The 25,145-nt window shown below is 50.0% G+C and overlaps 1 protein-coding gene across 1 annotated transcript in view; it reads left to right on the top strand.

Annotated features, from left to right (window-relative positions):
• The window catches only part of LOC144611390 (voltage-dependent T-type calcium channel subunit alpha-1I-like), a 382,459-nt gene that overhangs the window by 163,931 nt on the left and 193,383 nt on the right, over positions 1-25,145 (top strand). Inside the window, exon 2 of the mRNA XM_078430461.1 lies at positions 16,217-16,328. Coding sequence (XP_078286587.1) covers positions 16,236-16,328 — 93 coding nt within the window. The 5' untranslated portion in view covers positions 16,217-16,235. The remainder of the gene's footprint in view (positions 1-16,216; positions 16,329-25,145) is intronic.

Raw genomic sequence — 25,145 nt, 5'->3', positions numbered from 1 at the left:
CCGTTCGCTCTGCCTCTCGCAGTGTAATCAGTGTTTTGGGGGAACAGTATGTGTGATGATACCATTCAAATGCAGAATATATCTCATCTATCAATTCACAGATTTTTGTTATTTTTCTTTTTAAATGTTTCTGCAAGTTTCTGCCTACTAAAATGGCCGCCGTGACGCACTGCGGTTGTTAGGGTCGAGTGGTCCATCTTGCTCCTCTAGTATCTTTGGATGAAATGGCCGCCCGTCCGATTCCAGACCATCTGAGAGAACGTCCTCGGTCGCTCAGTCGCGAGGGTCTTCAAGTGTGAAGTATTAGAAGCATAGAAAATTGGTGCAGGAGTCTAAGATGAAAATAAAAGATAAAAAATGAAGCTGCAACATCATTCTCCATTTCGTGGGCATTTCCAAAAGCTTCAGCTTTGCCAACTGTGCCTGACCCATCCTGGACTCAGAACATGGAGCAGCATTAGCTCCAGGAACCTCTGCCCACTACGCCTGTCCTGTGCCGAACATCATGCCAAGTCAAACTAATAGAAACATAGAAAATAGGTGCAGGAGGAGGCCATTCGGCCCTTCGAGCCAGCCATTCGGCCCTTCATGACTGATCATCCAAAATCAGTACCCCATTCCTGCCTTCTCCCCATATCCCTTGATTCCGTTAGGCCAAAGAGCTCAATCTAACCTCTTTGTAATGGCAGTTTCTATACCATCTCGAAATCCCACTTCGATAGCCATTACTTCTCGGGGATGAAATGTAGTTATAGATCACGCACACGTCGCACCCTGATTTGACAAAACGAATCTTCCAAACTTCTTTTCTTCATTAATTGGTTTTTATTATTTTTTTCACACAGAGAGTGGTGAATCTGTGGAATTCTCTGCCACAGAAGGTAGTTGAGGCCAGTTCATTGGCTATATTTATGAGGGAGTTAGATGTGGCCCTAAAGGGATCAGGGGGTATGGAGAGAAGGCAGGTACGGGATACTGAGTTGGATGATCAGCCATGATCATATTGAATGGCGGTGCAGGTTCGAAGGGCCGAATGGCCTACATCTGCACCTATTTTCTATGTTTCTATGTTTCTATTAAAGCAGCACAAATCATAGAGTAATTCAACAGTTTCCGTACTTTATCAACTGTTTCTTCTTCTAACAATATCTCAGAATTCTTGCAGTTATTACCGTATGGTTCTTACAAATATAACCGGTGCGAGCACGTGTGGTAAAGAACTATGCTCACCATCCTCTGAGTCTAAAACTGACCCACAACCTCTGTCCCCACAGTAGCCTCCTCCCATCTAGACACTCCTCATTACGCATTGAGTCACACCCACAAGCAGGACATAAACTAGAAACATTAAAACATGGCCACAACACAATGACAATAACTGAATTAAGCATAAATGGCTCCTACACTCTTTGTGTCTAATTGAACAATCTTTCAGTCCAGTGGTCTGTAGTCCACGCGCCCCAGGTCCCACCGAGCCAGATCAGTACTCGATGGGTAGATGGACACGAAAAGCTGGAGTAACTCAGCGGGGCAGGCAGCATCTCTGGAGAGAAGGAATGGGTGACGTTTCGGGTCGAGACCCTTCTTCAGACTGAGAGTCAGAGGGAAAGGGAAACGAGAGATATAGACGATGATGTGGAGAGATATAGAACAAATGAATTAAAGATATGGAAAAAAAGTAACGATGATAAAGGAAACAGGCCTTTGTTAGCTGTTTGCTAGGTGAGAGCGAGAAGCTGGTGCGACTTGGGTGGGGGAAGGATGGAGGGAGAGGGAGTGTTGGGATTACTTGAAGTTAGCGAATTCAATGTTCATACCACTGGGTTGTGCGTTTAGCCTCATTATGACAATGGAGGAGGCCTCGGACAGAAAGGTCAGTGTGGGAGTGGGAGGGGGAATTAAAGTGTTTGGCAACCGGGAGATCAGGTAGGTCCAGGCGGACTGAGGGGAGGTGTTCAGCGAAACGATTGCCTGGTCTATGTTTGGTCTCACCGATGTGATCAATGCGTTTCCTTGCACTGAAGTCAGGCGGAAGGCAGCAGTTGTCACAATTACTTTAAATTCCGACCAGCAGAAGTCGACAAGCAAAGCAGTTGATCGGTTATTTTTACTGTTGTTGCTTTTGGTCGGAGTATTGACCACAGCTCCAGACGATACCGCGAGATCTTCTGCTCCCATCCACCGAAGCCTCTGTTTAATCTTTAGTTTAGAGATACAGCGCGGAAACAGGCCCTTCGTCCCACCGAGTCTGCACCGACCGGCGATCCCCGCACACTAACACTATCCTACACACACTAGGGGCAATTTACACTTATACCAAGCCAATTAACCTGCAAACCTGCACGTCGTTGGAGTGTGGGAGGAAACCGAAGATCTCGGAGAACACCCACACACACACAGGTCACGGGGAGAGCGTACAAACTCTGTACAGACAGCGCCCGTGGTCGGGATCGAACCTGGGTCTCCGGTGCTGCAAGCGCTGTAAGGCAGCAACTCTACCTGCTGTGCCACCGTGTCACTTTGGCTTTGTATAAATGTAAACAGTCCCTAGTGTGTGTAGAGTGGCGATCGCTGGTCGGCACGGACTCGGTGGGCCGAAGGGCCTGTTTCCGCGCTTGCATCTCTAAGCTGATCTGAAGCAACAAAACTAAGTTTCGCATGCACTGTAATTTTCCGGAGTTGACCAATACTTCGAACGAGTTATTCTGCATTGCCGACCAGAAGGAAGTTGCTGAAAGTCATCAGTAATTGCCTCCAATATGTCGATTGGCAAAAATATTAATGAAGTTGTAATATTAAATTTTTTTCCCCAACCGCTGTATCTTGCTAATGATGGATGAAGAGCCGAGTACGGTCGCCATGGAAACCAAGGACCCTCTGAGGCCTGCGACGGTTTGATATTGTAATTAGGTTTTTCTGGAATCCGATTTTGTTATTCGTCGCAAGAGTTCTCTCCAGTTAATTCCCCTGGTGCTGAGGATGCTCTGCGACATCTTTGGGCTTTGGTGGACGGGCCTAGCTCCCGTTGCCGGAGCGCAGGCGAGGCCTATCTCGCAGGCTTGAGTTTGCGTCTTATCACCGCCCGATTTCAATGGTAAACAGGGAGAAGCGTTTCCATCAGCAAATGTTCCCAGAGCCAGGGGGAGCCAGGTTTAAAGCCAAGAGTGGAACGATGCAGCGTTAGATACGAGGGAGATGCATTCATGTGCACTGCCTGTCTCTGATCCGGAATCTGTAGGAAGGTCTGAAGAAGGGTCTCGACCCGAAACGTCGCCCTATTCTTTATACGCCTGACCCGCTGAGTTACTCCAGCATTTTATGTTTTTCTTTGGTATGAAACAGCAGCTGCAGTTCCTTAGCGGGACAGGCAGCATCGCCGGAGAGAAGGAATGGGTGACGTTTTGGGTCGAGACCCTTCTTCAGACTCAACCCGAAACGTCACCAATTCCTTCTCTCCAGAGATGGCGTCTGTCCCGATGAGTTACTCCAGTATTTTGTGTCTACCTTCGGTTTTCACACAGAGGGTGGTGGGTGTGTGGAACGAGCTGCCAGAGGAGATAGCTGATGCTGGGACTATCCCATCGATTAAGAAACAGTTGGACAGGTACATGGATAGGACAGGTTTGGAGGGTTATGGACCAAGCGCGGGCAAGTGGGACTAGGGTAGCTGGGACATTGTTGGCCGGTGGGTGAGTTAGACAATAGACAATAGACAATAGACAATAGGTGCAGGAGGAGGCCATTCGGCCATTCGAGCCACCACCGCCATTCAATGTGATCATGGCTGATCATTCTCAATCAGTACCCCGTTCCTGCCTTCTCCCCATACCCCCTGACTCCGCTATCCTTAAGAGCTCTATCTAGCTCTCTCTTGAATGCATTCAGAGACTTGGCCTCCACTGCTTTCTGAAGCAGTGAATTCCACTGATTTACAACTCTCTGACTGAAAACGTTTTTCCTCATCTCCGTTCTAAATGGCCTACCCCTTATTCTTAAACTGTGGCCCCTGGTTCTGGACTCCCCCAACATTGGGAACATGTTTCCTGCCTCTAACGTGTCCAACCCCTTAATAATCTTATATGTTTCGATAAGATCCCCTCTCATCCTTCTAAATTCCTGTGTATACAAGCCTAGTCGCTCCAGTCTTTCAACATACGACAGTCCCGCCATTCCGGGAATTAATCCCTTCATCCAAGCCAAGTTGGGCTGAAGGGCCTGTTTCCACGCTGTATCACTCTATGACTCTATAAGCAGCATCTGCAGTTCCTTCCTACACAGGTTTGTAGATTAATTGGTTTCTGTAAATTGTCCCTAGTGTGTACGATAGTGCTAACGTACGGGGTGAGCGCTGGCTGGCGCGCACGTGGTGGGCCGAAGGCTCTGTTTTAACGCGCTGGATCTCTAAAGTCTAGTTTGTTGCTGAGGTGGGATTGTGGTTAGGGTTGTGCATGGCGGTTCAGGAGCATGAAGGTACTTGATGGGAAAAAGCTGTTACCAGAACCTGGAGATCATGGTTCTCAGGTTCCTGTACTTTCTTCACAAAGGTAGAAGTGAGAGGAGAGCGTGGCCACGGTGGTGTGGGTCTTTGATGATGCCGTCTGCCTTCTTGAAGCTGCACTTCCCTGTAGATCTCTTTGGTGGTGGGGAGGTCAGTACCAGGGTTGACAACTGTCCCGGATTAGCCGGGACATCCTGTATTTTGGGCTAAAGTGGTTTGTCCTGTACGGCACCGCCCTTGTCCCGTATTAAGCCCGGATGTGCGGTGTAGGCCCGGACACTGTAGGCCCGGACGCTGTAGGCCCGGACAGTGTAGGCCTGGACACTGTAGACCCGGACGCTGTAGGCCTGGACAGTGTAGGTCACGCTGTAGGCCCGGACACTGTAGGCGCGGACGCTGTAGGCCCAGATGCTGTAGGCCCGGATGCTGTAGGCCCGAACGCTGTAGGCCCAGACAGTGTAGGCCCGGACGCTGTAGGCCCAGACGCTGTAGGCCTGGACACTGTAGGTCACGCTGTAGGCCCGGTCGCTGTAGGCACGGACGCTGTAGGCCCGGACGCTGTAGGCCCGGACGCTGTAGGCGCGGACACTGTAGGCCCAGACGCTATAGGCCCGGACGCTGTAGGCCTGGACGCTGTAGGCCCGGACACTATAGCCCGAGGGCCGCTGTACTCCCGGCCAGTGTAGGCCTCACGGAGCTTGCGTAGCAACTCGCCTTCCGGCCCGGGCGGCCGCCATTGGTGGAACGGGAGCACGTGGTCACAGGCTGGGCGAGGTCACGTGGGGCGCGGAGCGGTGACGTCACCCTTTGTCCCTTATTTGGGAGTGAGGAAGTTGGCAACCCTCGTCAGTACCCATGATGGACCTGGCAGTCCCCACCACTTTCTGCAGCCTCTGTTGTCCTTGGGCATTCAAGTCACATGTTATAGGAGTAGAATTGGGCCATTCGGCCCATCGAGTCCACTCCGCCATTCAATCATGGCTGATCTCTGCCTCCTAATCCCATTTTCCTGCCTTCTCCCCATAACCCTTGACACCCGTTCTAATCAACAATTTGTCCATCTCACCTTTTAAAAATATCCACTGACTTGGCCTCCACAGCCCTCTGTGGCAATGAGTTCCACAGATCAACCACCCTCTGAATAACGAAGTTCCTCCTCACCTCCTTTCTAAAAGAGCGCCCTTTAATTCTGAGGCTGTGACCTCTGGTCCTAGACTCTCCCACCAGTGGAAACATCCTCTCCACATCCACTCTATCCAGGCCGCTCACTATTCTGTACGTTTCAATGAGGTCCCCCTTCAACCTTCTAAACTCCAGCGAGTACAGGCCCAGTGCTGACAAACGCTCATCATATGCTAACCCATGCAGTTCACCGAGCCAAGCTGTGACGTGTTCATTCAGCATGTTCTCGACAATGAGCAGAAGGTTCTGAAGAAGGGTCATCCATTCCTTCCCTCCACAGATGCTGCCTGACCCGCTGAGTTGCTCCAGCTTTATTGTGACTGTCTATAATAATCCAATCAACCATCACAGCTTCCATAACCTACCAGACCGTGGACTGTTATATCAGGAGTTAATGAAAAGGGTGGAATTAAAGGAAATAACTATGGAAGTGGAATGGGAATTAATGGGGCAGAAGAATAATTAGGGCGGCACGGTGGCGCAGCAGTAAAGTTGCTGCCTCACAGCGCCAGAGACCCTGGTTCGATCCTGACCTCGGGTGCTGTCTGCGCGGAGTTTGCACGTTCTCCCCGTGACCCGCGTGGGTTTCCTCCGGTGTCCTCCCACATCCCAACCTGCGTGCGGGTTAATTGGCCCTCTGTAAACGTGCGATGGTCCGCTGGGAGCGGATGGGAAAGTGGGCGAGCATAGAACTGGTGTGAACGGGTGACCGTGAGTAAGCATGGGCTCAGTGGGCCGAAGGGCCTGTTTCCATGCTGTACCTTTCAACCTTATCGATACTTTGATTGAAGGGTCGACACAAAATGCTGGAGTAACTCAGCGGGTCAGGCAGCATCTCGGGAGAGAAGGAATGGGTGACGTTTCGGGTCGAGACCCTTCTTCAGACTGATGTCAGGGGAGGGGGGGGGGGGGCAGGACACTGAGGCACACGCACTCGCACACACACTCACGCACACACACTCGCACACACACTCACGCACACACACTCGCACACACACTCACGCACACACACTCACGCACACACACTCGCACACACACTCGCACACACACTCACGCACACACACTCGCACACACACTCGCACACACACTCACGCACACACACTCGCACACACACTCGCACACACACTCACGCACACACACTCGCACACAGAGACACATGCACGAACACAGGCACATGCACGCACAAACACGCACACACGCACACTCGCAAACACACAGGCACACACACACGCACACACTCACGCACACACAAAAGATGCACACGCACACACAGGCACATGCACGCACACACAAACACGCACACACAAACACGCACACTCACAAACACACGGGCACACACACATGCACACACTCACAACGATGCAAACGCACACACACACACAAACACACACTCACAAGCACGCACACACACATGCACACACACAAAGATGCAAATGCACACACACACACACACACAAACACACACTCACAAACACGCACACACACATGCTCACACTCACGCACGCACAACGATGCAAACGCACACGCACACACACGCACAAACACACAGGCACATGCACGCACACACACAAACACGCACGCAAACACGCACGCACACACGCACGCAAACACCCACGCAAACACGCACGCACACACGCACGCAAACACCCACACAAACACACAGGCACACACATACATACACACACAAACACACGCTCTTATGAAATTTTCCACACTGTTCAGTAGAAACCTACAGCTTTTGTGTAGAAACTATCTCCTTTCATGATGACAGATACAAGAGCATCACATCCTGCACTGTGATCTGCAGACTATTTCTGGGGCTGATGTCCCGGTGCTGATCGAGCAAGGGTGACTACCTTATCAGAATGACTCCCTTCCTTGACACACGCTTGGTGCAAATCCTCCACTAATGCTCTGAAAGGCAACGGCTCCTGAATGGAGTCAAGCTTATTATAGATTTCAATTCAGGATGAGCAGCACGGTGGTGCAGCGGTAGAGTTGCTGCCTTATAGCGCTAGAGACACAGGATAAATTCTGACTACGGGTGCTGTCTGTATGGAGTTTGTACGTTCTCCCCGTGACCTGCGTGGGTTTTCTTCAAGATCTTCGGTTTCCTCCCACACTCCAAATACCTTCAGGTTTGTAGGTAAATTGGCTCGGTAAACGTAAAAAATTGTCCCTAGTGTGTGTAGGATAGTGTTAATATGCAGGGATCGCTGGTCGGCGCGGACCCGGTGGGCCGAAGGGCCTGTTTCCGTGCTGTATCTCCAAACTAAACTAAACTAAAGTAGATGAGACTTGGGCTGTTGTTCAAGATCATTGGAACTTGGTTGTTGACTTCAGACCTTAGAGTTCCAGCGTGGAAACAGGCCCTTCGGCCCACCGGGTCCGCGCCGACCAGCGGTCACCCCGTACACTAGCACTATCCTACACACACGAGGGACAACTTACCATTTTACCCAAGCCAACGAACCTCCAAACCCGCACGTCTTTGGAGCGTGGGAGGGAATCGGAGCACCCGGAGAGAACCCAGGCGGTCTCGGGGAGAACGTGCAAACTCCGCACAGACAGCATCCAAGGTCAGGATGGAACCCGGGTTTCTGGCGCTGTGAGGCAGCAACTCTACCGCTGCACCACCATGCTTTTTTATAGACAATAGACAATAGACAATAGGTGCAGGAGTAGGCCATTCAGCCCTTCGAGCCAGCACCGCCATTCAATGCGATCATGGCTGATCACTCTCAATCAGTACCCCGTTCCTGCCTTCTCCCCATACCCCCTCACTCCGCTATCCTTAAGAGCTCTATCCAGCTCTCTCTTGAAAGCATCCAACGAACTGGCCTCCACTGCCTTCTGAGGCAGAGAATTCCACACCTTCACCACTCTCTGACTGAAAATGTTCTTCCTCATCTCCGTTCTAAATGGCCTACCCCTTATTCTTAAACTGTGGCCCCTTGTTTATTAAGGGGCCCCTTAATTTCTTAAAGCAAATTAAGCTTTGATCCATTGGTGGGACACATGGCTTTGGGATGCTGTTCATGAAGTTGATGGGGGTGGGGCTGTACATGGGAGGGTGAAGGTGAGGCACCTACCTCTGTGTCAGAGGCACAATTTCCCTGGTGGCGGCACAGTGGCACCAGTACTTTGTGTCTTTTTCTTTCGTAAACCAGCATCTGCGGTTCCTTGCGTTTCAGTTTGCTTCAGTTTAGTTTATTGTCACGTGCACTGAGGTACAGTTTCATTGCCCGCTAAGCAACCAGCGCAATGAGCGGCACGGTAGCGCAGCGGTAGAGTTGCTGCTTTACAGCGAATGCAGCGCCGGAGACTCAGGTTCGATCCTGACTACGGGTGCTGCACTGTACGGAGTTTGTACGTTCTCCCCGTGACCTGCGTGGGTTTTCTCCGAGATCTTCGGTTTCCTCCAAAGACGTACAGGTATGTAGGTTAATTGGCTGGGTAAATTGGCTGGGTAAATGTAAAAATTGTCCCTAGTGGGTGTAGGATAGTGTTAATGTGCGGGGATCGCTGGGCGGCACGGACTTGGAGGGCCGAAAAGGCCTGTTTCCGGCTGTATATATATGATATGATATGATATGATAAGTTCCTGAGATTCATAAGAGAGGGGAGGAGAATTAGGCCATTCGGCCCCTCGAGTCTGCACTGCTCTGCTTTCCCTCTGCAAAGATGCGTAACAGAGTGAGACGAAAAGGGAAAGCACAATACGAGAATAGTCTATTCTGAACACACAAAGTTTTTGAAAAGGAAATGATTAGCAAAGGTTAATGTTGTTCTGTGCCTCTTGGTCAGGAGAAATTATATTGGGAAACAAGGAAATAGCTGAGATATTTAGTGTCAGGAAGAAGACACAGAAAGCCCTCCGGGGAAATAAAATTTTCGAGTGAATGAACAGATGTAAGAAATTAGCAACAGAACCAAACTAGCTACTTGCTGGAGTTTAGAAGATTGAAACTTCATTGGACCTCATTGAAACTTACAGAATAATGAAAGGCATAGATAGAGTGGATGTGGGGAGGATGTTTCCACTGGTGGGAGAGTCTAGGACCAGAGGTCACAGCCTCAGAATTAAAGGGCGCTCTTTTAGAAAAGAGGTGAAGAGGAACTTCTTTAGTCTGAGGGTAGTTAATCTGTGGAACTCATTGCCACAGAGGGCTGTGGAAAAGCAAGTCAGTGGATATTTTGTAAGGCAGGGATAAGACAAATTCTTGGGCGGCACGGTGGCGCAGCAGTAGAGTTGCTGCCTTACAGCGAATGCAGCGCCGGGAGACTCAGGTTCGATCCTGACTACAGGCGCCGTCTGTACGGAGTTTGTACGTTCTCCCCGTGACCAGCGTGGGTTTTCTCCGAGATCCTAGGTCTCCTCCCGCACTCCAAAGACGTGCAGGTATGTAGGTTAATTGACTGGGTAAATGTAAAAATTGTCCCTAGAGTCTGTAGGATGGTGTTAATGTGCGGGGATCGCTGGGCGGCGCGGACCCGGTGGGCCGAAGGGCCTGTTTCCTCGCTGTATCTCTAAATATAAAATTAGAACGGGTGTTAAGCGTTACGGGGAGAAGGGGATCAGCCAAAAAAATAATTTTTTTAACATTTAAAAAAAAAAATGTAGTTATATATATTTATATATTGATTTTTTTGCATAGTTATGTATAGTATATTATTGTACGGTTGATGGTACAGTAAAAATTAGATAATGACAAGACACACCAATCCTCGATTGTCGTATATATATATATATATAATATATATTTATTGATGTTATATATATATATAGATAACATCAATATATATATCTCCATAAAACAAAAATTAATACCAAAAAAAATCATATATACATATTGGTGTTATCTTTTATTTTATGGAGATATATATAGATAACATCAATAAATAAATATATATATATAATCAGTGGTCAAAACCTCTTACCTCCTGTAAGTCTCCAACACAAGACAGCTCCTCAGACTGTGGCCTGGTTAGTTTAGAGATACAGCGCGGAAACAGGCCCTTCGGCCCACCGGATCCGCACCGACCAACGATCCAATCCCCGCACATTAACACACACTAGGGACAATTTACACTTGCAGCAAGCCAATTAACCTACAAACCGGCAGGTCTTTGGAGCGTGGGGGGAAACCGGAGATATCGGGGAAAACCCACGTGGTCACGGGGAGAGCGTACAAACTCCATACAGACAGAGCCCGTAGCCGGGATCGAACCCGGGTCTCCAGCGCTGCGTTCGCTGTAAGGCAGCAACTCTACCACAGTGGCCCCTGTGACAATGTTATTTTCACTCTGCCGCTGACATTAGTCAGTCGACAAAACTCCTTCAGCTTCTTTCAAGACGTATTCCCATTAAGGCTGATGTTGCCAGCGCATAATGATTTCAGCAAGTTAATGAGATCATTTGCATACATCACCACCTCTTGTTTTGGGTCAATTTGATTCCTTTTTAATCTCTTTTATTATTACTCAGGTTTATGAGTTTTCTGTTTGTGCCTGTGGTTTTTCTCCTCTCTTCCTCCTCCTGTTTTTCGCCCTTGTATTCTGTTTTGCCCTCTCCCTGAATTCTGAGATAGTCTTAAAGGGGAAGCTATCTTAAAGTCACAGAGTCAATAGACAATAGACAATAGGTGCAGGAGTAGGCCATTCGGCCCTTCGAGCCAGCACCGCCATTCAATATGATCATGGCTGATCATTCTCAATCAGTACCCCGTTCCTGCCTTCTCCCCATACCTCCTGACTCCGCTATCCTTAAGAGCTCTATCCAGCTCTCTCTTGAATGCATTCAGAGAATTGGCCTCCACTGCCTTCTGAGGCAGAGAATTCCACAGATTCACAACTCTCTGACTGAAAAAGTTTTTCCTCATCTCTGTTCTAAATGGCCTACCCCTTATTCTTAAACTGTGGCCCCTGGTTCTGGACTCCCCCAACATTGGGAACATGTTTCCGGCCTCTAACGTGTCCAACCCCTTAATAATCTTATACGTTTCAATAAGATCCCCTCTCATCCTTCTAAATTCCAGTGTATACAAGCCTAGTCGCTCCAGTCTTTCAACATACGACAGTCCCGCCATTCCGGGAATTAACCTAGTAAACCTACGCTGCACGCCCTCAATATCAATATTGAGTCCCAGGTAGTGTAAGAAAATAACTGCAGATGCTGGTACAAATCGAAGGTATTTATTTCACAAAATGCTGGAGTAACTCAGCGGGTCAGGCAGCATCTCGGGAGAGAAGGAATGGGTGACGTTTCGGGTCTGAAGAAGGGTCTCGACCCGAAACGTCACCCATTCCTTCTCTCCTGAGATGCTGCCTGACCTGCTGAGTTACTCCAGCATTTTGTGAAATAAATACCTTTGGATAGTCCCAGCCTCAGCTACCTCCTCTGGCAGCTCGTTCTATACACCCTGTGTGAAAAGGTCGCCCCTCGGATTCCTATTAAATCTTTTCCCCTTCACCTTGAGCCTATGTCCTCTGGTCCTCGATTCCCCTACTCCTGAAGACGTATGCGTAGGAAGGAACTGCAGATGCTGGTTTAAACCAAAGATAGACACAGAGTGCTGGAGTAACTCAGCGGGTCGGGCAGCATCTCTGGAGATCATGGATAGGTGTCATTTCATAGAGTGCTGGAGTATCTCAGCGGGTCAGGCAGCATCTCTGGAGAGAAGGAATGGCTGACGTTTCGGGTCGAGACCCTTCTTCAGACTGACCTCCTTATCCCTGCTCCTGTCAGGCAGAGGATAGAGAGGCCTGAAATCACACACTACCAGACTCAGGAACAGTTTCTTCCCCTCTGTTACCAGGCCCCTGAACGGTCCTTCCATAAGCTAGGGTACTGTCCAATTAATCTCTACTACATTATGGACGTTAGACTTTGCCTCTGGAGCTAATGTGCTCCAATGCTGAGAACTATATTCTGCACGTTTACAAGTACAATCACGACATTTAAGAGACATTTGAACGGGTACATGGATAGGATAAGAGGGTTTAGAGGGTTATGGGCCAAGTGCAGGCAGGTGTGACCAGTGTAGATGGGGAAGACGCAAAATGCCGGAGTAACTCAGCGGGTCAGGCAGCGTCTCTGGAGAGAAGGAATGGGTGACGTATCGGGTCGAGACCCTTCTTCAGACTGATGTCAGGGAGCGGGGATCGCTGGTCGGCGCGGACCCAGAGGGCCGAAGGGCCTGTTTCCGCGCTGTATCTCTAAACGAAATCTCCAAGGAGTGCCTCCGATTTAGCTGCCTTTGTGATTCTATCCTAGCGACGACTGGAATGGAGGCACCAGTGGCAAACGGGCCTTTGTGGCTGGCTGCAGCTGGGATGTGAAATGGCACCAAATAGGCACTCAGTGGGCTGTTCTACACATTCTGCACTAATCAGGAGATTGTGCTTATATCTGGTGATAGTCTTGTTGAGCTGCATGCAAAGAAAAAGTATTTGACTGTACCTCAAAGATAGACACAAAAAGCTGGAGTAGCTCGGCGGGACAGGCAGCATCCCTGGAGAGAAGGAATGGGTGACGTTTCGGGTCGAGACCCTTCTTCAGACTGATGTCAGGGGTTGAGCGAGGTACAGATAAGGATGTGTGAGGTGTGAAAACAGGACAAAGGGGAATGGAGGTCAAGGAAAAGGTAGAATAGATCATTGTTAGCTTGGAGAAGATAACAACAAATCAAACAGAGATAAAATGTGGTCGGAGACGGTGAGACTGCTCGGAGAATGGGGAAGGGGGAGGGGATGGAGAGAGAGGGAAAGCAAGGACTACTTGAAGTTAGAGAAGGCAGACTGCACCACAACCAGAGAGCAGTGCTGAATTACTGACCACCTCTTTGGTGACCCTCGGACTATCCTTGATCAGACTTTGCTGGCTTTACCTTGCACCTTACTTTACCTTGCAAATGTACAGCACTTTGGTCAACGTGGGTTGTTTTTAAATGTGCTATACAAATAAAATTGACTTGACTTGACTTGACTAAACGTTATTCCCTTATCGTGTATCGATACACTGCGGACGGCTCGATTGTAATCATGTGTTGTCTTTCCGCTGACTGGTTAGCGCGCAACAAAAGCTTTTCACTGTACCTCGGTACACGTGACAATAAACTACACTGAACTGGCACACGTGACAATGAAGAAACCATTGAACCATTAGTGCGGGTAGATGAAAACAAGAATGAGACGTTTTGGTGCTGCAGAAGGGAGAGAATAAGTTGCAAAGTGAAGAGAAGGGGGATTGCTCCCAAGGGAGCTTGTATAGTCGGTAGCGCAGCGGTAGAGTTGCTGCTTTACAGCGATTGCAGCGCCGGAGACTCAGGTTCGATCCTGACTACGGGTGCTGCACTGTAAGGAGTTTGTACGTTCTCCCCGTGACCTGCGTGGGTTTTCTCCGAGATCTTCGGTGTCCTCCCACACTCCAAAGACGTACAGGTATGTAGGTTAATTGGCTGGGTAAATGTAAAAATTGTCCCTAGTGGGTGTAGGATAGTGTTAATGTACGGGGATCGCTGGGCGGCACGGACTTGGTGGGCCGAAAAGGCCTGTTTCCGGCTGTATATATATGATATATGATATATGATAGTCCTGATGGGCCAAATGGCCTCCTAAGGTGTCATAGTGAGTAAGAACCTGACTGAGTCCAACTCCACTGTAAATAATAATAATAATAATAATAGTCTACTGTAGTTCAGAGTTTATTTGAGGTTGTGGTGTTTAATAACCTGATGGTTGTTGGGAAGCAGCTGTTCCTGAACCGGGACGTGACAGTTTTCAGGCTCCTGTACCTTCTTCCCGATGGCAGGGGTGAAATGAGAGTGTGGCCAGCAAAGAGGAACAAGATAGACAGCTCGATACTAAAAACCGTAGTACGTCATGGCGCCATTTTAGTCGGCAGAAACTTGCAGAAACATGTGAAAAGAAAAATAACAAAAATCTGGGAATTGATAGGTGAGATATATTCTGCATTTTAATGGTATCATCACACATACTGTTCCCCCACAACACTGATTACACTGCGAGAGGCGGGTTTTGCTTACTAAAATGGCTCCTTTGCCTACTACACTTCAGCGTAGGCGATTTCAACAGAGTGGTCCATCTTGCTCCTCTAGTATCTTTGGTGGCCAGGGTGGTGTGGGTCTGTGATGGTGCTGGCTGCCTTTTTGAGGCAGCGACTCCGATAAAGCCCTTCGATGGCGGGCTGGTCCGAGCCGGTGATGGACTGGGCCGGTGTTCACAACTTTTTTGCCGTGTTTTCCGCTTATGGACGTGTATACTGTGCGTGCCCTCTCCAGGGGGCATGCTGGCACGGACGTACGCCCGGTGCAGGGGCAGGCAGTCGACTCGGGTGGAACCCTCGACTGCCCGCCTCCAGAAGCAGTAGAGCTGCTGCCCCAGAGGCCCCGGGTTCGATCCTGACTTCGGGTGCTGTCTGTCCACAACAACTAGGGGGCAGCACGGTGGAGTCGCTGCCTCACAGCTCCAGAGGCCCTGGTTCGATCCCGACCAAGGGCGGAGTTTGTACGTTCTCCTTGTGACCGCATAGGTTTTCTCCTGATGCTCTGGTTTCCTCCCGCACTCTAACAACATGCAGGTTTTGCAGGTTAATTGGCTTCGGTAAAATTGTAAAAATATCCCTAGTATGTAGGATAGTGTTAGTGTGCGGGGATCGCTGGTCGGTGTGGACTCAGTGGGCCCAAGGGTCAGTTCATTGGCTATATTTAAGAGGGAGTTAGATGTGGCCCTTGTGGCTAAAGGGATCAGGGGGTATGGAGAGAAGGCAGGTACGGGATACTGAGTTGGATGATCAGCCATGATCATATTGAATGGCGGTGCAGGCTCGAAGGGCCGAATGGCCTACTCCTGCACCTATTTTCTATGTTTCTATGTTTCTATGTTTCCGCGCTGTGTCTCTAAAGTCTAAAGTCTAAAGAGATCACGTTGAATGTTGGAACATGACTCCTGCTTTTATTTCCCACGATATTTTTAAGACGACTTTTCCTTTAAAGTCAGGGGTTGTGGGGAGAAGGCGGGAGAATGGGGTTAGGAGGGAGAGATGGATCAGCCTTGGTTGAATGGCGGAGTAGACTCGACGGGCCGAATGGCCCAATTCTGCTCCTTGAACTCATAAACTTCACTAAACTGGAAAACAAGGCTTCGGATTTGCGTAGATAGACACAAAGTTGGGAGTAACTCAGCGGGCCAGGCAGCAACTCTGGAGAAAATGGGTGGGCGGCGTTTCGAGGTCGAACCCATCTTCGGAATGAAAGTAGGAGAGTGGTGTGGGGAGAACCGGATGTAGGAAAAGCCCAGAACAAATTAGGGCCGGCGATAGATGACCAAGGGCGGAGCTCACAATGGCCCATTGTTGGCTGTGGGAGAGGTGCTAATGAATGGCCTAATTCTGCTCCTGTTAACCTACGCCCCCCCAACCACGGCACCTTTTCGGGTGGGACGGTCGAAAGTTTCGGACGCGGCGCGGTGCGGCAAACTGCGCTCTGGGTCTTGTCCTTAACCCTGCGTCCTCACCTGGTTCGAGCACGTCAGCATGATGATCATTCTGCTCAACTGCGTAACTCTGGGGATGTACCAGCCCTGCCAAGACATGGACTGCTCCAGCGACCGGTGCAAGATACTGCAGGTAAGGACGCTTCCACCTCTCGTTCCCACATTAACAACAGTCGCACTGTCATAGAGTCACACAGCATGGAAACAACATCCCCCCTGACGTCAGTCTGAAGAAGGGTCTCGACCCGAAACGTCACCCATTCCTTCTCTCCCGAGATTCCCTTCGGTCCCGCTGAGTTACTCCGGCATTTTGCACCTTCCTTCAACAGAGACTAGCGGTCCGTGCAAACAGACAATTGACACCCGTTCTAATCAAGAATCTGTCTATCTCTGCCGTACAAATATCCACTGACTTGGCCTCCACAGCCCTCTGTGGTAATGAGTTCCACAGATTCACCGCTCTCTGACTAAAGAAGTTCCTCCTCACCTCCTTTCTAAAAGAGCGCCCTTTAATTCTGAGGCTGTGACCTCTGGTCCGAGACTCTCCCACTAGTGGAAACATCCTTTTTGTCTCCTTGGGCCTGTTTCATTCATGCTACCTATGATGCCTGACTACAATGGTCCCATTTTCCTTCAAGAATTGGCCTGATTCCCGCAGATCGACGTAAAGTGCTGGAGTAACTCAGACTGAAGGGTCAGGTAGGGTTGCCACCTTCCTCACTCCCAAATCATATCATATCATATATATACAGCCAGAAACAGGCCTTTTCGGCCCTCCAAGTCCGTGCTGCCCAGCGATCCCCGCACATTAACATTATCCTACACCCACTAGGGACAATTTTTTACATTTACCCAGCCAATTAACCTACATACCTGTACGTCTTTGGAGTGTGGGAGGAAACCGAAGATCTCGGAGAAAACCCACGCAGGTCACGGGGAGAACGTACAAACTCCTTACAGTGCAGCACCCGTAGTCAGGATCGAACCTGAGTCTCCGGCACTGCATTCGCTGTAAAGCAGCAACTCTACCGCTGCGCTACCGTGCCGCAATCAGGGACAAGTTGACGTCACTGCCCCGCGCCCCACGTGACCTCACCCAGCCAGCGGCCACGTGCTCCCGCTCCACCAATGGCGGCCGCCCGGGCCGGGAGGCGGGTTGTTACGCAACCTCCGTCAGGCAGCACCCGGGCCTACATTGTCCAGGACTGCTACGGCCCCCGGGCTACAGTGTCCGGGCCTACAGTGTCCGGGCCTACAGTGTCCGGGCCTACAGTGTCCTAGTCTACAGTGTCCGGGCCTACAGTGTCCGGGCCTACAGTGTCCGGGCCTACAGTGTCCGGGCCTACAGTGTCCGTGCCTACAGTGTCCCTGCTTACAGTGTCCAGGCCTACAGTGTCCGGGCCTACAGTGTCCGGGCATAGACTGGCTGGGTCTATAGTGTCCAGGCCTACAGTGTCTGGGCCTACAGTGTCCAGGCATAGATTGTCCGGGCCCACAGTGCTGTCCGGGCCTAATTCAGGACAAGGGCGGTCCCGTACGGGACAAACCAATTTAGCCCAAACTACAGGATGTCCCGGCTGATATGGGACAGTTGGCATCCCTAGGGTCAGACAGCGTCTCTGGAGAAAAAGGAATAGGTGACGTTTCGGGTCGGAAGCCTTCTCCAGACTGGTTACCCCTGTTATCCTGCCTCCCCTCTCCCGGAACTCCATGAGCAGTCCCACACTGAAACACAGTCAGGAACGTTAAGGCAAACAGCTGATCACAACTTTAGGATCGTTGTAGGAAGGAACTGCCGATGCTGGTTTAAACCTAAGATAGACACAGAATGCTAGAGTAACTCAGCGGGACAGGCAGCATCTCTGGAGAGAAGGAATGGGTGAAGAAAGTCTCGACCTGAAACGTGCCCCGTTCCTTCTATCCAGAGATGCTGCCTGTCCGGCTGAGTTACTCCAGCATTTTGTGTCTTACAACGTTAGTATTTCAGGTTGGTCATAGAGGTATACAGCTCGGAATCAGGCCCTTCAGCCCATCTTGCCAGTGCCGACCGAGATGGCCCATCCACACCAATCCCACCTGCCCGCGTTTTCCCCATAACTCTTTGGCAGCACGGTGGCGCAGTGGTAGAGTTGCTGCCTTACAGCGAATGCAGCGCCGGAGACCGGGGTTCGATTCCGACCACGGACGCTGTCTGTGCGGAGTTTGCACGTTCTCCCCGTGACCTGCGTGGGTTTTCTCCGGGTGCTCCGGTTTCCTCCCACACTCCGAAGCCGTTCAGGTTTGAAGGTTATTTGCCTCGGTAAAATTGTACGAATGTACAAAAATGTTCATCGGCTCGCTAAATGTCAAAAATCGTCCCTCCTAGTGGGTGTCGGACAGTGTTAATGCGCGGGGATCGCTGGTCGGCGCGGTCCCGGTGGGCCGAAAGGGCCTGTTTCTGCGCTGTAAACTCTGAACTCTAAACTAAAAAAAACCCTCAAAAAACTAAAGCCTCTCACTCTTTCCAATCCCTGCGCGTGGCCAAACGTCTTCCAAGTGATTGATGAGGGAATCCTAGAGTTGCTGATGGTTATGCCGATCGCCGGGGACAATCTGCCACAAGGTTCTACCCGCTGCCTTTGGGCTCCGTCCATTGTTCCATTCCCCGCTCACACCTTCCCTTCATCTCCCCACCAGCTGACTGGAGATGAGGCAGATGGTTAGCATCCTTTGGATCAATGTGATCCATCACCAGTGTGTACACTCCTGGCCCGGCCCATACACTCCACAAACCTGCTCATTGTTGTTCCATGGTTGCATGTTCCAAGCCACTCCGAACTGGCGTCCCTGTATCAATAGACAATAGACAATAGACAATAGGTGCAGGAGGAGGCCATTCGGCCCTTCGAGCCAGCACCGCCATTCAATGTGATCATGGCTGATCATTCTCAATCAGTACCCCGTTCCTGCCTTCTCCCCATTCCCCCTGACTGCGCTATCCTTAAGAGCTCTATCTAGCTCTCTCTTGAATGTATTCAGAGAATTGGCCTCCGCTGCCCTCTGAGGCAGAGAATTCCACCCTGAGCAACCGTTTATCCTCCGTAAACAACCAGCCCATGTTGTAACTAAGAACCAGCCCCGTCTGCCGTTTCTCACTGACATCCGCATTACCAAATCTCTCTAACGATCGCCCCGCTGTGCAGCGGTAGAGTTGCCGGAGCGCCGGAGGCCCGCGTTCCATCCTGACCACGGGCGCTTGTCTTCAGGCTTTAGAGCTACAGCGTGGAAACAGGCCCTTCGGCGCTCCGAGCCCGAGCCTGCGCCGACCAACGATGGGTTAGCGCTATCCTACGCACACTGGGGACAATTTACAATTCGCAGAGGCTAATTAACTTACAAACCTGGGCGTCTTCGGAGTGTGGGAGGAAACTGGAGCACCCAGCGAGAACCCACACAATCACGGGGAGAACGTGCAAAAACTCCGTACAATAGACAATAGGTGCAGGAGGAGGCCATTCGGCCCTTCGAACCAGCACCGCCATTCAATGTGATCATGGCTGATCATTCTCAATCAGTACCCCGTTCCTGCCTTCTCCCCACACCCCCTGACTCCGCTATCCTTAAGAGCTCTATCTAGCTCTCTCTTGAATGCATTGAGGCAGTGAATTCCACAGATTTACAACTCTCTGACTGAAAATGTTTTTCCTCATCTCAGTTCTAAATGGCCTACCCCTTATTCCTAAACTGTGGCCCCTTGTTCTGGACTCCCCCAATATTGGGACCATGTTTCCTGCCTCTAACGTGTCCAACCCCTTAATAATCTTATACGTACAGACAGCACCCGTAGCCAGGATCGAACCCAGGTCTCCGGCGCTGTGAGGCAGCAGCTCAACTGCTGCGCCCCTCTGCCGCCCCCTGACCGTAAGGAGATTGCACGTTCTCCCCGTGACCGCGTGGGTTTTCTCCGGGTGCTCCGGTTTCCTCCCACACTGAGAAGACGTGCAGGTTTGTAGGTCAGTTGGCCTCTGTAAATTGTAAATTGGCCCGAGTGTGTAGGATAGTGCTAGTGTACGGGGTGATCGCTGGTCGGCACGGACTCAATGGGCCGAAGGGCCTGTTTCTCTAATGTCTAAGAGAGAAGATTAAAAAATGAAGCTGCAACATCATTCTCCATTTTCATGGACATTTCCAATGGCTTCTGCTTTGCCAACTGTGTCTGAATCCTCCTGGACTCAGAACAAGGAGCAGCTTAGGACCAGGACTCTCTGCCCACAACGTCTGTGCCGAACATCATGCCAAATCAAACTAATAGAAACATAGGTGCAGGAGTAGGCCATTCGGCCCTTCGAGCCAGCGCCACCATTCAATGTGATCATGGCTGATCATTCTCAATATCCCCACATTTCCCCACATTCCCCCAAATATCCCCACATTCTCATCATTTCTACCATCTACCTTCACTTAGAAACATAGAAACATAGAAAATAGGTGCATGAGGAGGCCATTCGGCCCTTTGAGCCAGCACCGCCATTCATTGTGATCAATGTGATCATGGCTGATCATCCACAATCAGTACCCCGTTCCTGCTTTCTCCCCATATCCCTTGATTCCGTTAGCCCTAAGAGCTCTATCTAAACTCCCTCTTTAAAACATCCAGTGAATTGGCCTCCACTGCTGTCTGTGGCAGAGAATTCCACAGATTCACAACTCTCTGGGTGAAACAGTTTTCCCTCATCTCAGTCCTAAATGGCCTCCCCCTTATTCTTAAATCTCCTCTGCCTCTAGGTAATCCAAATCCCCCCCTTTTCCTACATCTACATATGGCTACCTAAAAACCTCTTAAATGCCTCCACCATGGGCCATCTCTGGCTGTACGTTCCAGCTACCCACCAATCTCTTCCCCAAACCCTTCCCCACATGCCTCCATTGAACATTGCCTCTATCACCTTAAAGCTTTGACTTTAGACTTCCGAGATACAGCGTGGAAATAGGCCCTTCTGCCCACCGAGTCCGTGCCGACCAGCGATCCCTCCAAATACCTGCACTATCTGACACACACTAGGGACGATTTACACACACTAGAAGCCAATTAACCTACAAAACTGCACGTCTTTGGAGTGTGGGAGGAAACCGGAGCACCCGGAGAGAACCCACGCTGTCACAGGGAGAGCGTACCAACTCCGTACAGACAGCGCCCATGGTCGGGATCGAACCCGGGTCTCTGGCGCCATAAGGCAATTTGTTTGCCCTTTAGTCCTTGACCTTTTCAACCCCTGGGGGAGAAAGCCTCTGACTGTCGACCCTGGATATACGTCTCATCATTTTATATACTTCTATGACTTAAATTGACGGGCTGAATGGCCTTCTACTATCCCAGCACACTGAACGAGTAAGCAAATTCCCCTTCTAGATTTTGTTGTCGGAAATATCCCCACATTCTCCACATTTCTACCATCTACCTTCATTTAGAAACATAGAAAATAGGTGCATGAGGAGGCCATTTGGCCCTTCGAGCCAGCACCGCCATTCATTGTGATCATCCACAATCTGTAACCCGTGCCTGCCTTCTCCCCCTATCCCTTGAGTCCGCTAGCCCCTAGAGCTCCATCTAACACTTGGGGCAATTTAAAGAGACAAATGAGGCTCTTCACTCTCACATCTTTGAGATGTGAGAGGAAATACTGAAGCCCACGTAGTCGGCGTGGTGGCGCAGCGGTAGAGTTGCTGCCCCATGGCGCCGGAGGCCCGGGTTCCATCCTGACCACGGGCGCTGTCTGCACGGAGTTTGTATGTTCTCCCCGTGACCTGCGTGGGTTTTCTCCGAGATCTTCGGTTTCCTCCCACACTCCAAAGACGTGCAGGTTTGTTGGTTAATTGGCATCTGTGAAAATTGTGTGTAGGATAATAGACAATAGACAATAGGTGCAGGAGGAGGCCATTCGGTCCTTCGAGCCAGCACCACCATTCAATGTGATCTTGGTTGATCATTCTCAATCAGTACCCCGTTCCTGCCTTCTCCCCATACCCCCTGACTCCGCTATCCTTAAGAGCTCTCTCTTGAATGCATTCAGAGACTTGGCCTCCACTGCCTTCTGAGGCAGTGAATTCCACAGATTCACAACTCTCTGACTGAAAAAGTTTTTCCTCGTCTCCGTTCTAAATGGCCTACCCCTTATTCTTAAACTGTGGCCCCTTGTTCTGGACTCCCCCAACATTGGGAACATGTTTCCTGCCTCTAACGTGTCCAGCCCCTTAATAATCTTATATGTTTCGATAAGATCCCCTCTCATCCTTCTAAATTCCAGTGTATACAAGCCTAGTCGCTCCAGTCTTTCAACATACGACAGTCCCGCCATTCCGGGAATTGACCTAGTAAACCTACGCTGAACGCCCTCAATAAGAAGAATATCCTTCCTCAAATTTGGAGACCAAAACTGCACACAGTACTCCAGGTGCGGTCTCACTAGGGCCCTGTACAACTGCAGAAGGACCTCTTTGCTCCTATACTCAACTCCTCTTGTTATGAAGGCCAGCATTCCATTGGCTTTCTTCACTGCCTGCTGTACCTGCATGCTTCCTTTCAGTGACTGATGCACTAGGACACCCAGATCTCGTTGTACGTCCCCTTTTCCTAACTTGTCACCATTCAGATAATAATCTGACTTCCAGTTCTTACCACCAAAGTGGATAACACTCACACTTATCCACATTAAACTGCATCTGCCACGCATCCGCCCACTCACACAACCTGTCCAAGTCACGCTGCAACCTCAAAGCATCTTCCTCACAGCTCACACTGCCACCCGATAGAACTCGTGTACGGGGATTGCTGGTCCCGCCGGGCCAAAGGGCCTGTTTCCACACTGTATCTCGAAAGCCTGAAGTCTAATGTAGTCACAGGGAGAATGCGCTATGTCCACATAGACAGCTTTGAAGGTTGGCATTGAACACTATAGCTGTGGGGCAAAGGCTCAACTAGCTGTGGCAACTCTCTTGCCCTTCATTGCAAAGAACCAATTATATCTGCTTATCATTAAAAAGCACAAGCAATGTCCTGCGGGATAATTCACCAACCAAGTGTAGATTCATTATTGCCATAGGTTTAGTTGACAGATTAGGTTAGATTATACTTGATGGAAGTATATTCTTGGTAGAAGTGTATACAATGATGAGAGGCATAGATAGTGGAGGAAAATAACTGCAGATGCTGGTACAAATCGAAGGTATTTATTCACAAAATGCCGGAGTAACTCAGCGGGTCGGGCAGCATCTCAGGAGAGAAGGAATGGGCGACGTTTCTGTGTCGAGACCCTTCTTCAGACTGATGTCAGTGGGGCGGGACAAAGGAACGATATAGGTGGAGACGTCATAGAGTAGGAGGGCAGAAGGGATTACTTCTCCAACTTTAGACAGTTCCTCTGTCCCTCTCTTCCCCCTCCCCCTTCCCAGATCTCCTTCTATCTTCCTGTCTCCACCTATATCCTTCCTTTGTCCCGCCCCGCCCCTGACATCAGTCTGAAGAAGGGTCTCGACCCGAAACGTCACCCATTCCTTCCCTCCTGAGATGCTGCCTGACCCGCTGAGTTACTCCGGCGTTTTGTGAATAGAGGCATAGATAGGGTCGACAGTCAGAACCTTTCCCCCGAGTGGAGATGTGCACCACTAGGGGGCAGCGCTACATGGTGAGAGGGGGAACGTTTAATGGAGATTTGTTCCGTGGGTCTGGAGCGCGCTGCCAAGGGTGGTGGTGGAGGCGAGCAGGGAGGGTTCGATCCTGACCATGGGCGCTGTCCTGACAAGGTTCAGAGGCGCCCAGCACGGTTTGTTTGCGACGTCTACTCAAGACAGTCAGGCGTCTCCGATATGTTAAATCGCCTTGGCTGGGAGCCGCTGGAGTCAAGACTCACCAAAGCCCGCTGATGTGCTGTCTACAAAGAGGCTCACGCCATCATCCCCAGTAACGTATCTCACCTCATTCAATCCAACACCCAGAGATTTACAAGAAGAGTCAATAGACAATAGGTGCAGGAGGAGGCCATTCGGCCCTTCGAGCCTCTACGCACCCCCATTCAATGTGATCATGGCTGATCATTCTCAATCAGTACCCCGTTCCTGCCTTCTCCCCATACTCCCTGACTCCGCTATCCTTAAGAGCTCTATCTAGCTCTCTCTTGAATGCATTCAGAGAATTGGCCTCCACTGCCTTCTGAGGCAGAGAATTCCACAGATTCACAACTCTCTGACTGAAAAAGTTCTTCCTCATCTCCGTTCTAAATGGCCTACCCCTTATTCTTAAACTGTGTGGCCCCTGGTTCTGGACTCCCCCAACATTGGGAACATGTTTCCTGCCTCTAACGTGTCCAACCCCTTAATAATCTTATACGTTTCGATAAGATCCCCCCTCATCCTTCTAAATTCCAGTGTATACAAGCCCAGTCCCTCCAATCTTTCAACATACGATAGTCCCGCCATTCCGGGAATTAACCTAGTAAACCTACGCTGCACGCCCGATGTCCTATGTTTACAAAACTCTGCCAAATGTTACTCAGCTATTTAAGAGAGAGAAAATGCAGGAGCTCTAGTTAGTCAGTGGGGAAACTATAGGTATCTATTATTGAGTAGGTGGTGGCAGGCCAACAGGCAATTGAGTCATAATTGGGCAGAATCAACATGCATTTATGAGAGAGAAATCACATTTGGCAATTCTGCTGGAATTTCTTGAATAGATCAAGAGGAACCAATTGATGTGGTGTACCTGGATTTGAAACAGGGCTTCGATAAGGTGCCACGCCAGAGATTAGTAATGGAAATTAGACAGCCAATTGTGGACAGGTGATATACTGGAAATGGATTGAGGACTGTTTAATGGGAAACACAGTGGGAATAAACATTTTGTTATGATGTCCGGAGGCTGTAACTAAGTGTCACGAGGATTGGTGCTAACTTGGACCCAGACATACATTGCAAGTTT

The sequence above is a fragment of the Rhinoraja longicauda genome, chromosome 40, assembly GCF_053455715.1.
Source record: "Rhinoraja longicauda isolate Sanriku21f chromosome 40, sRhiLon1.1, whole genome shotgun sequence".
Lineage (NCBI taxonomy): Eukaryota > Metazoa > Chordata > Chondrichthyes > Rajiformes > Arhynchobatidae > Rhinoraja > Rhinoraja longicauda.
Note: the sequence above shows the minus strand (reverse complement) of the source record. Positions and strands in the feature narration are given on the sequence as shown.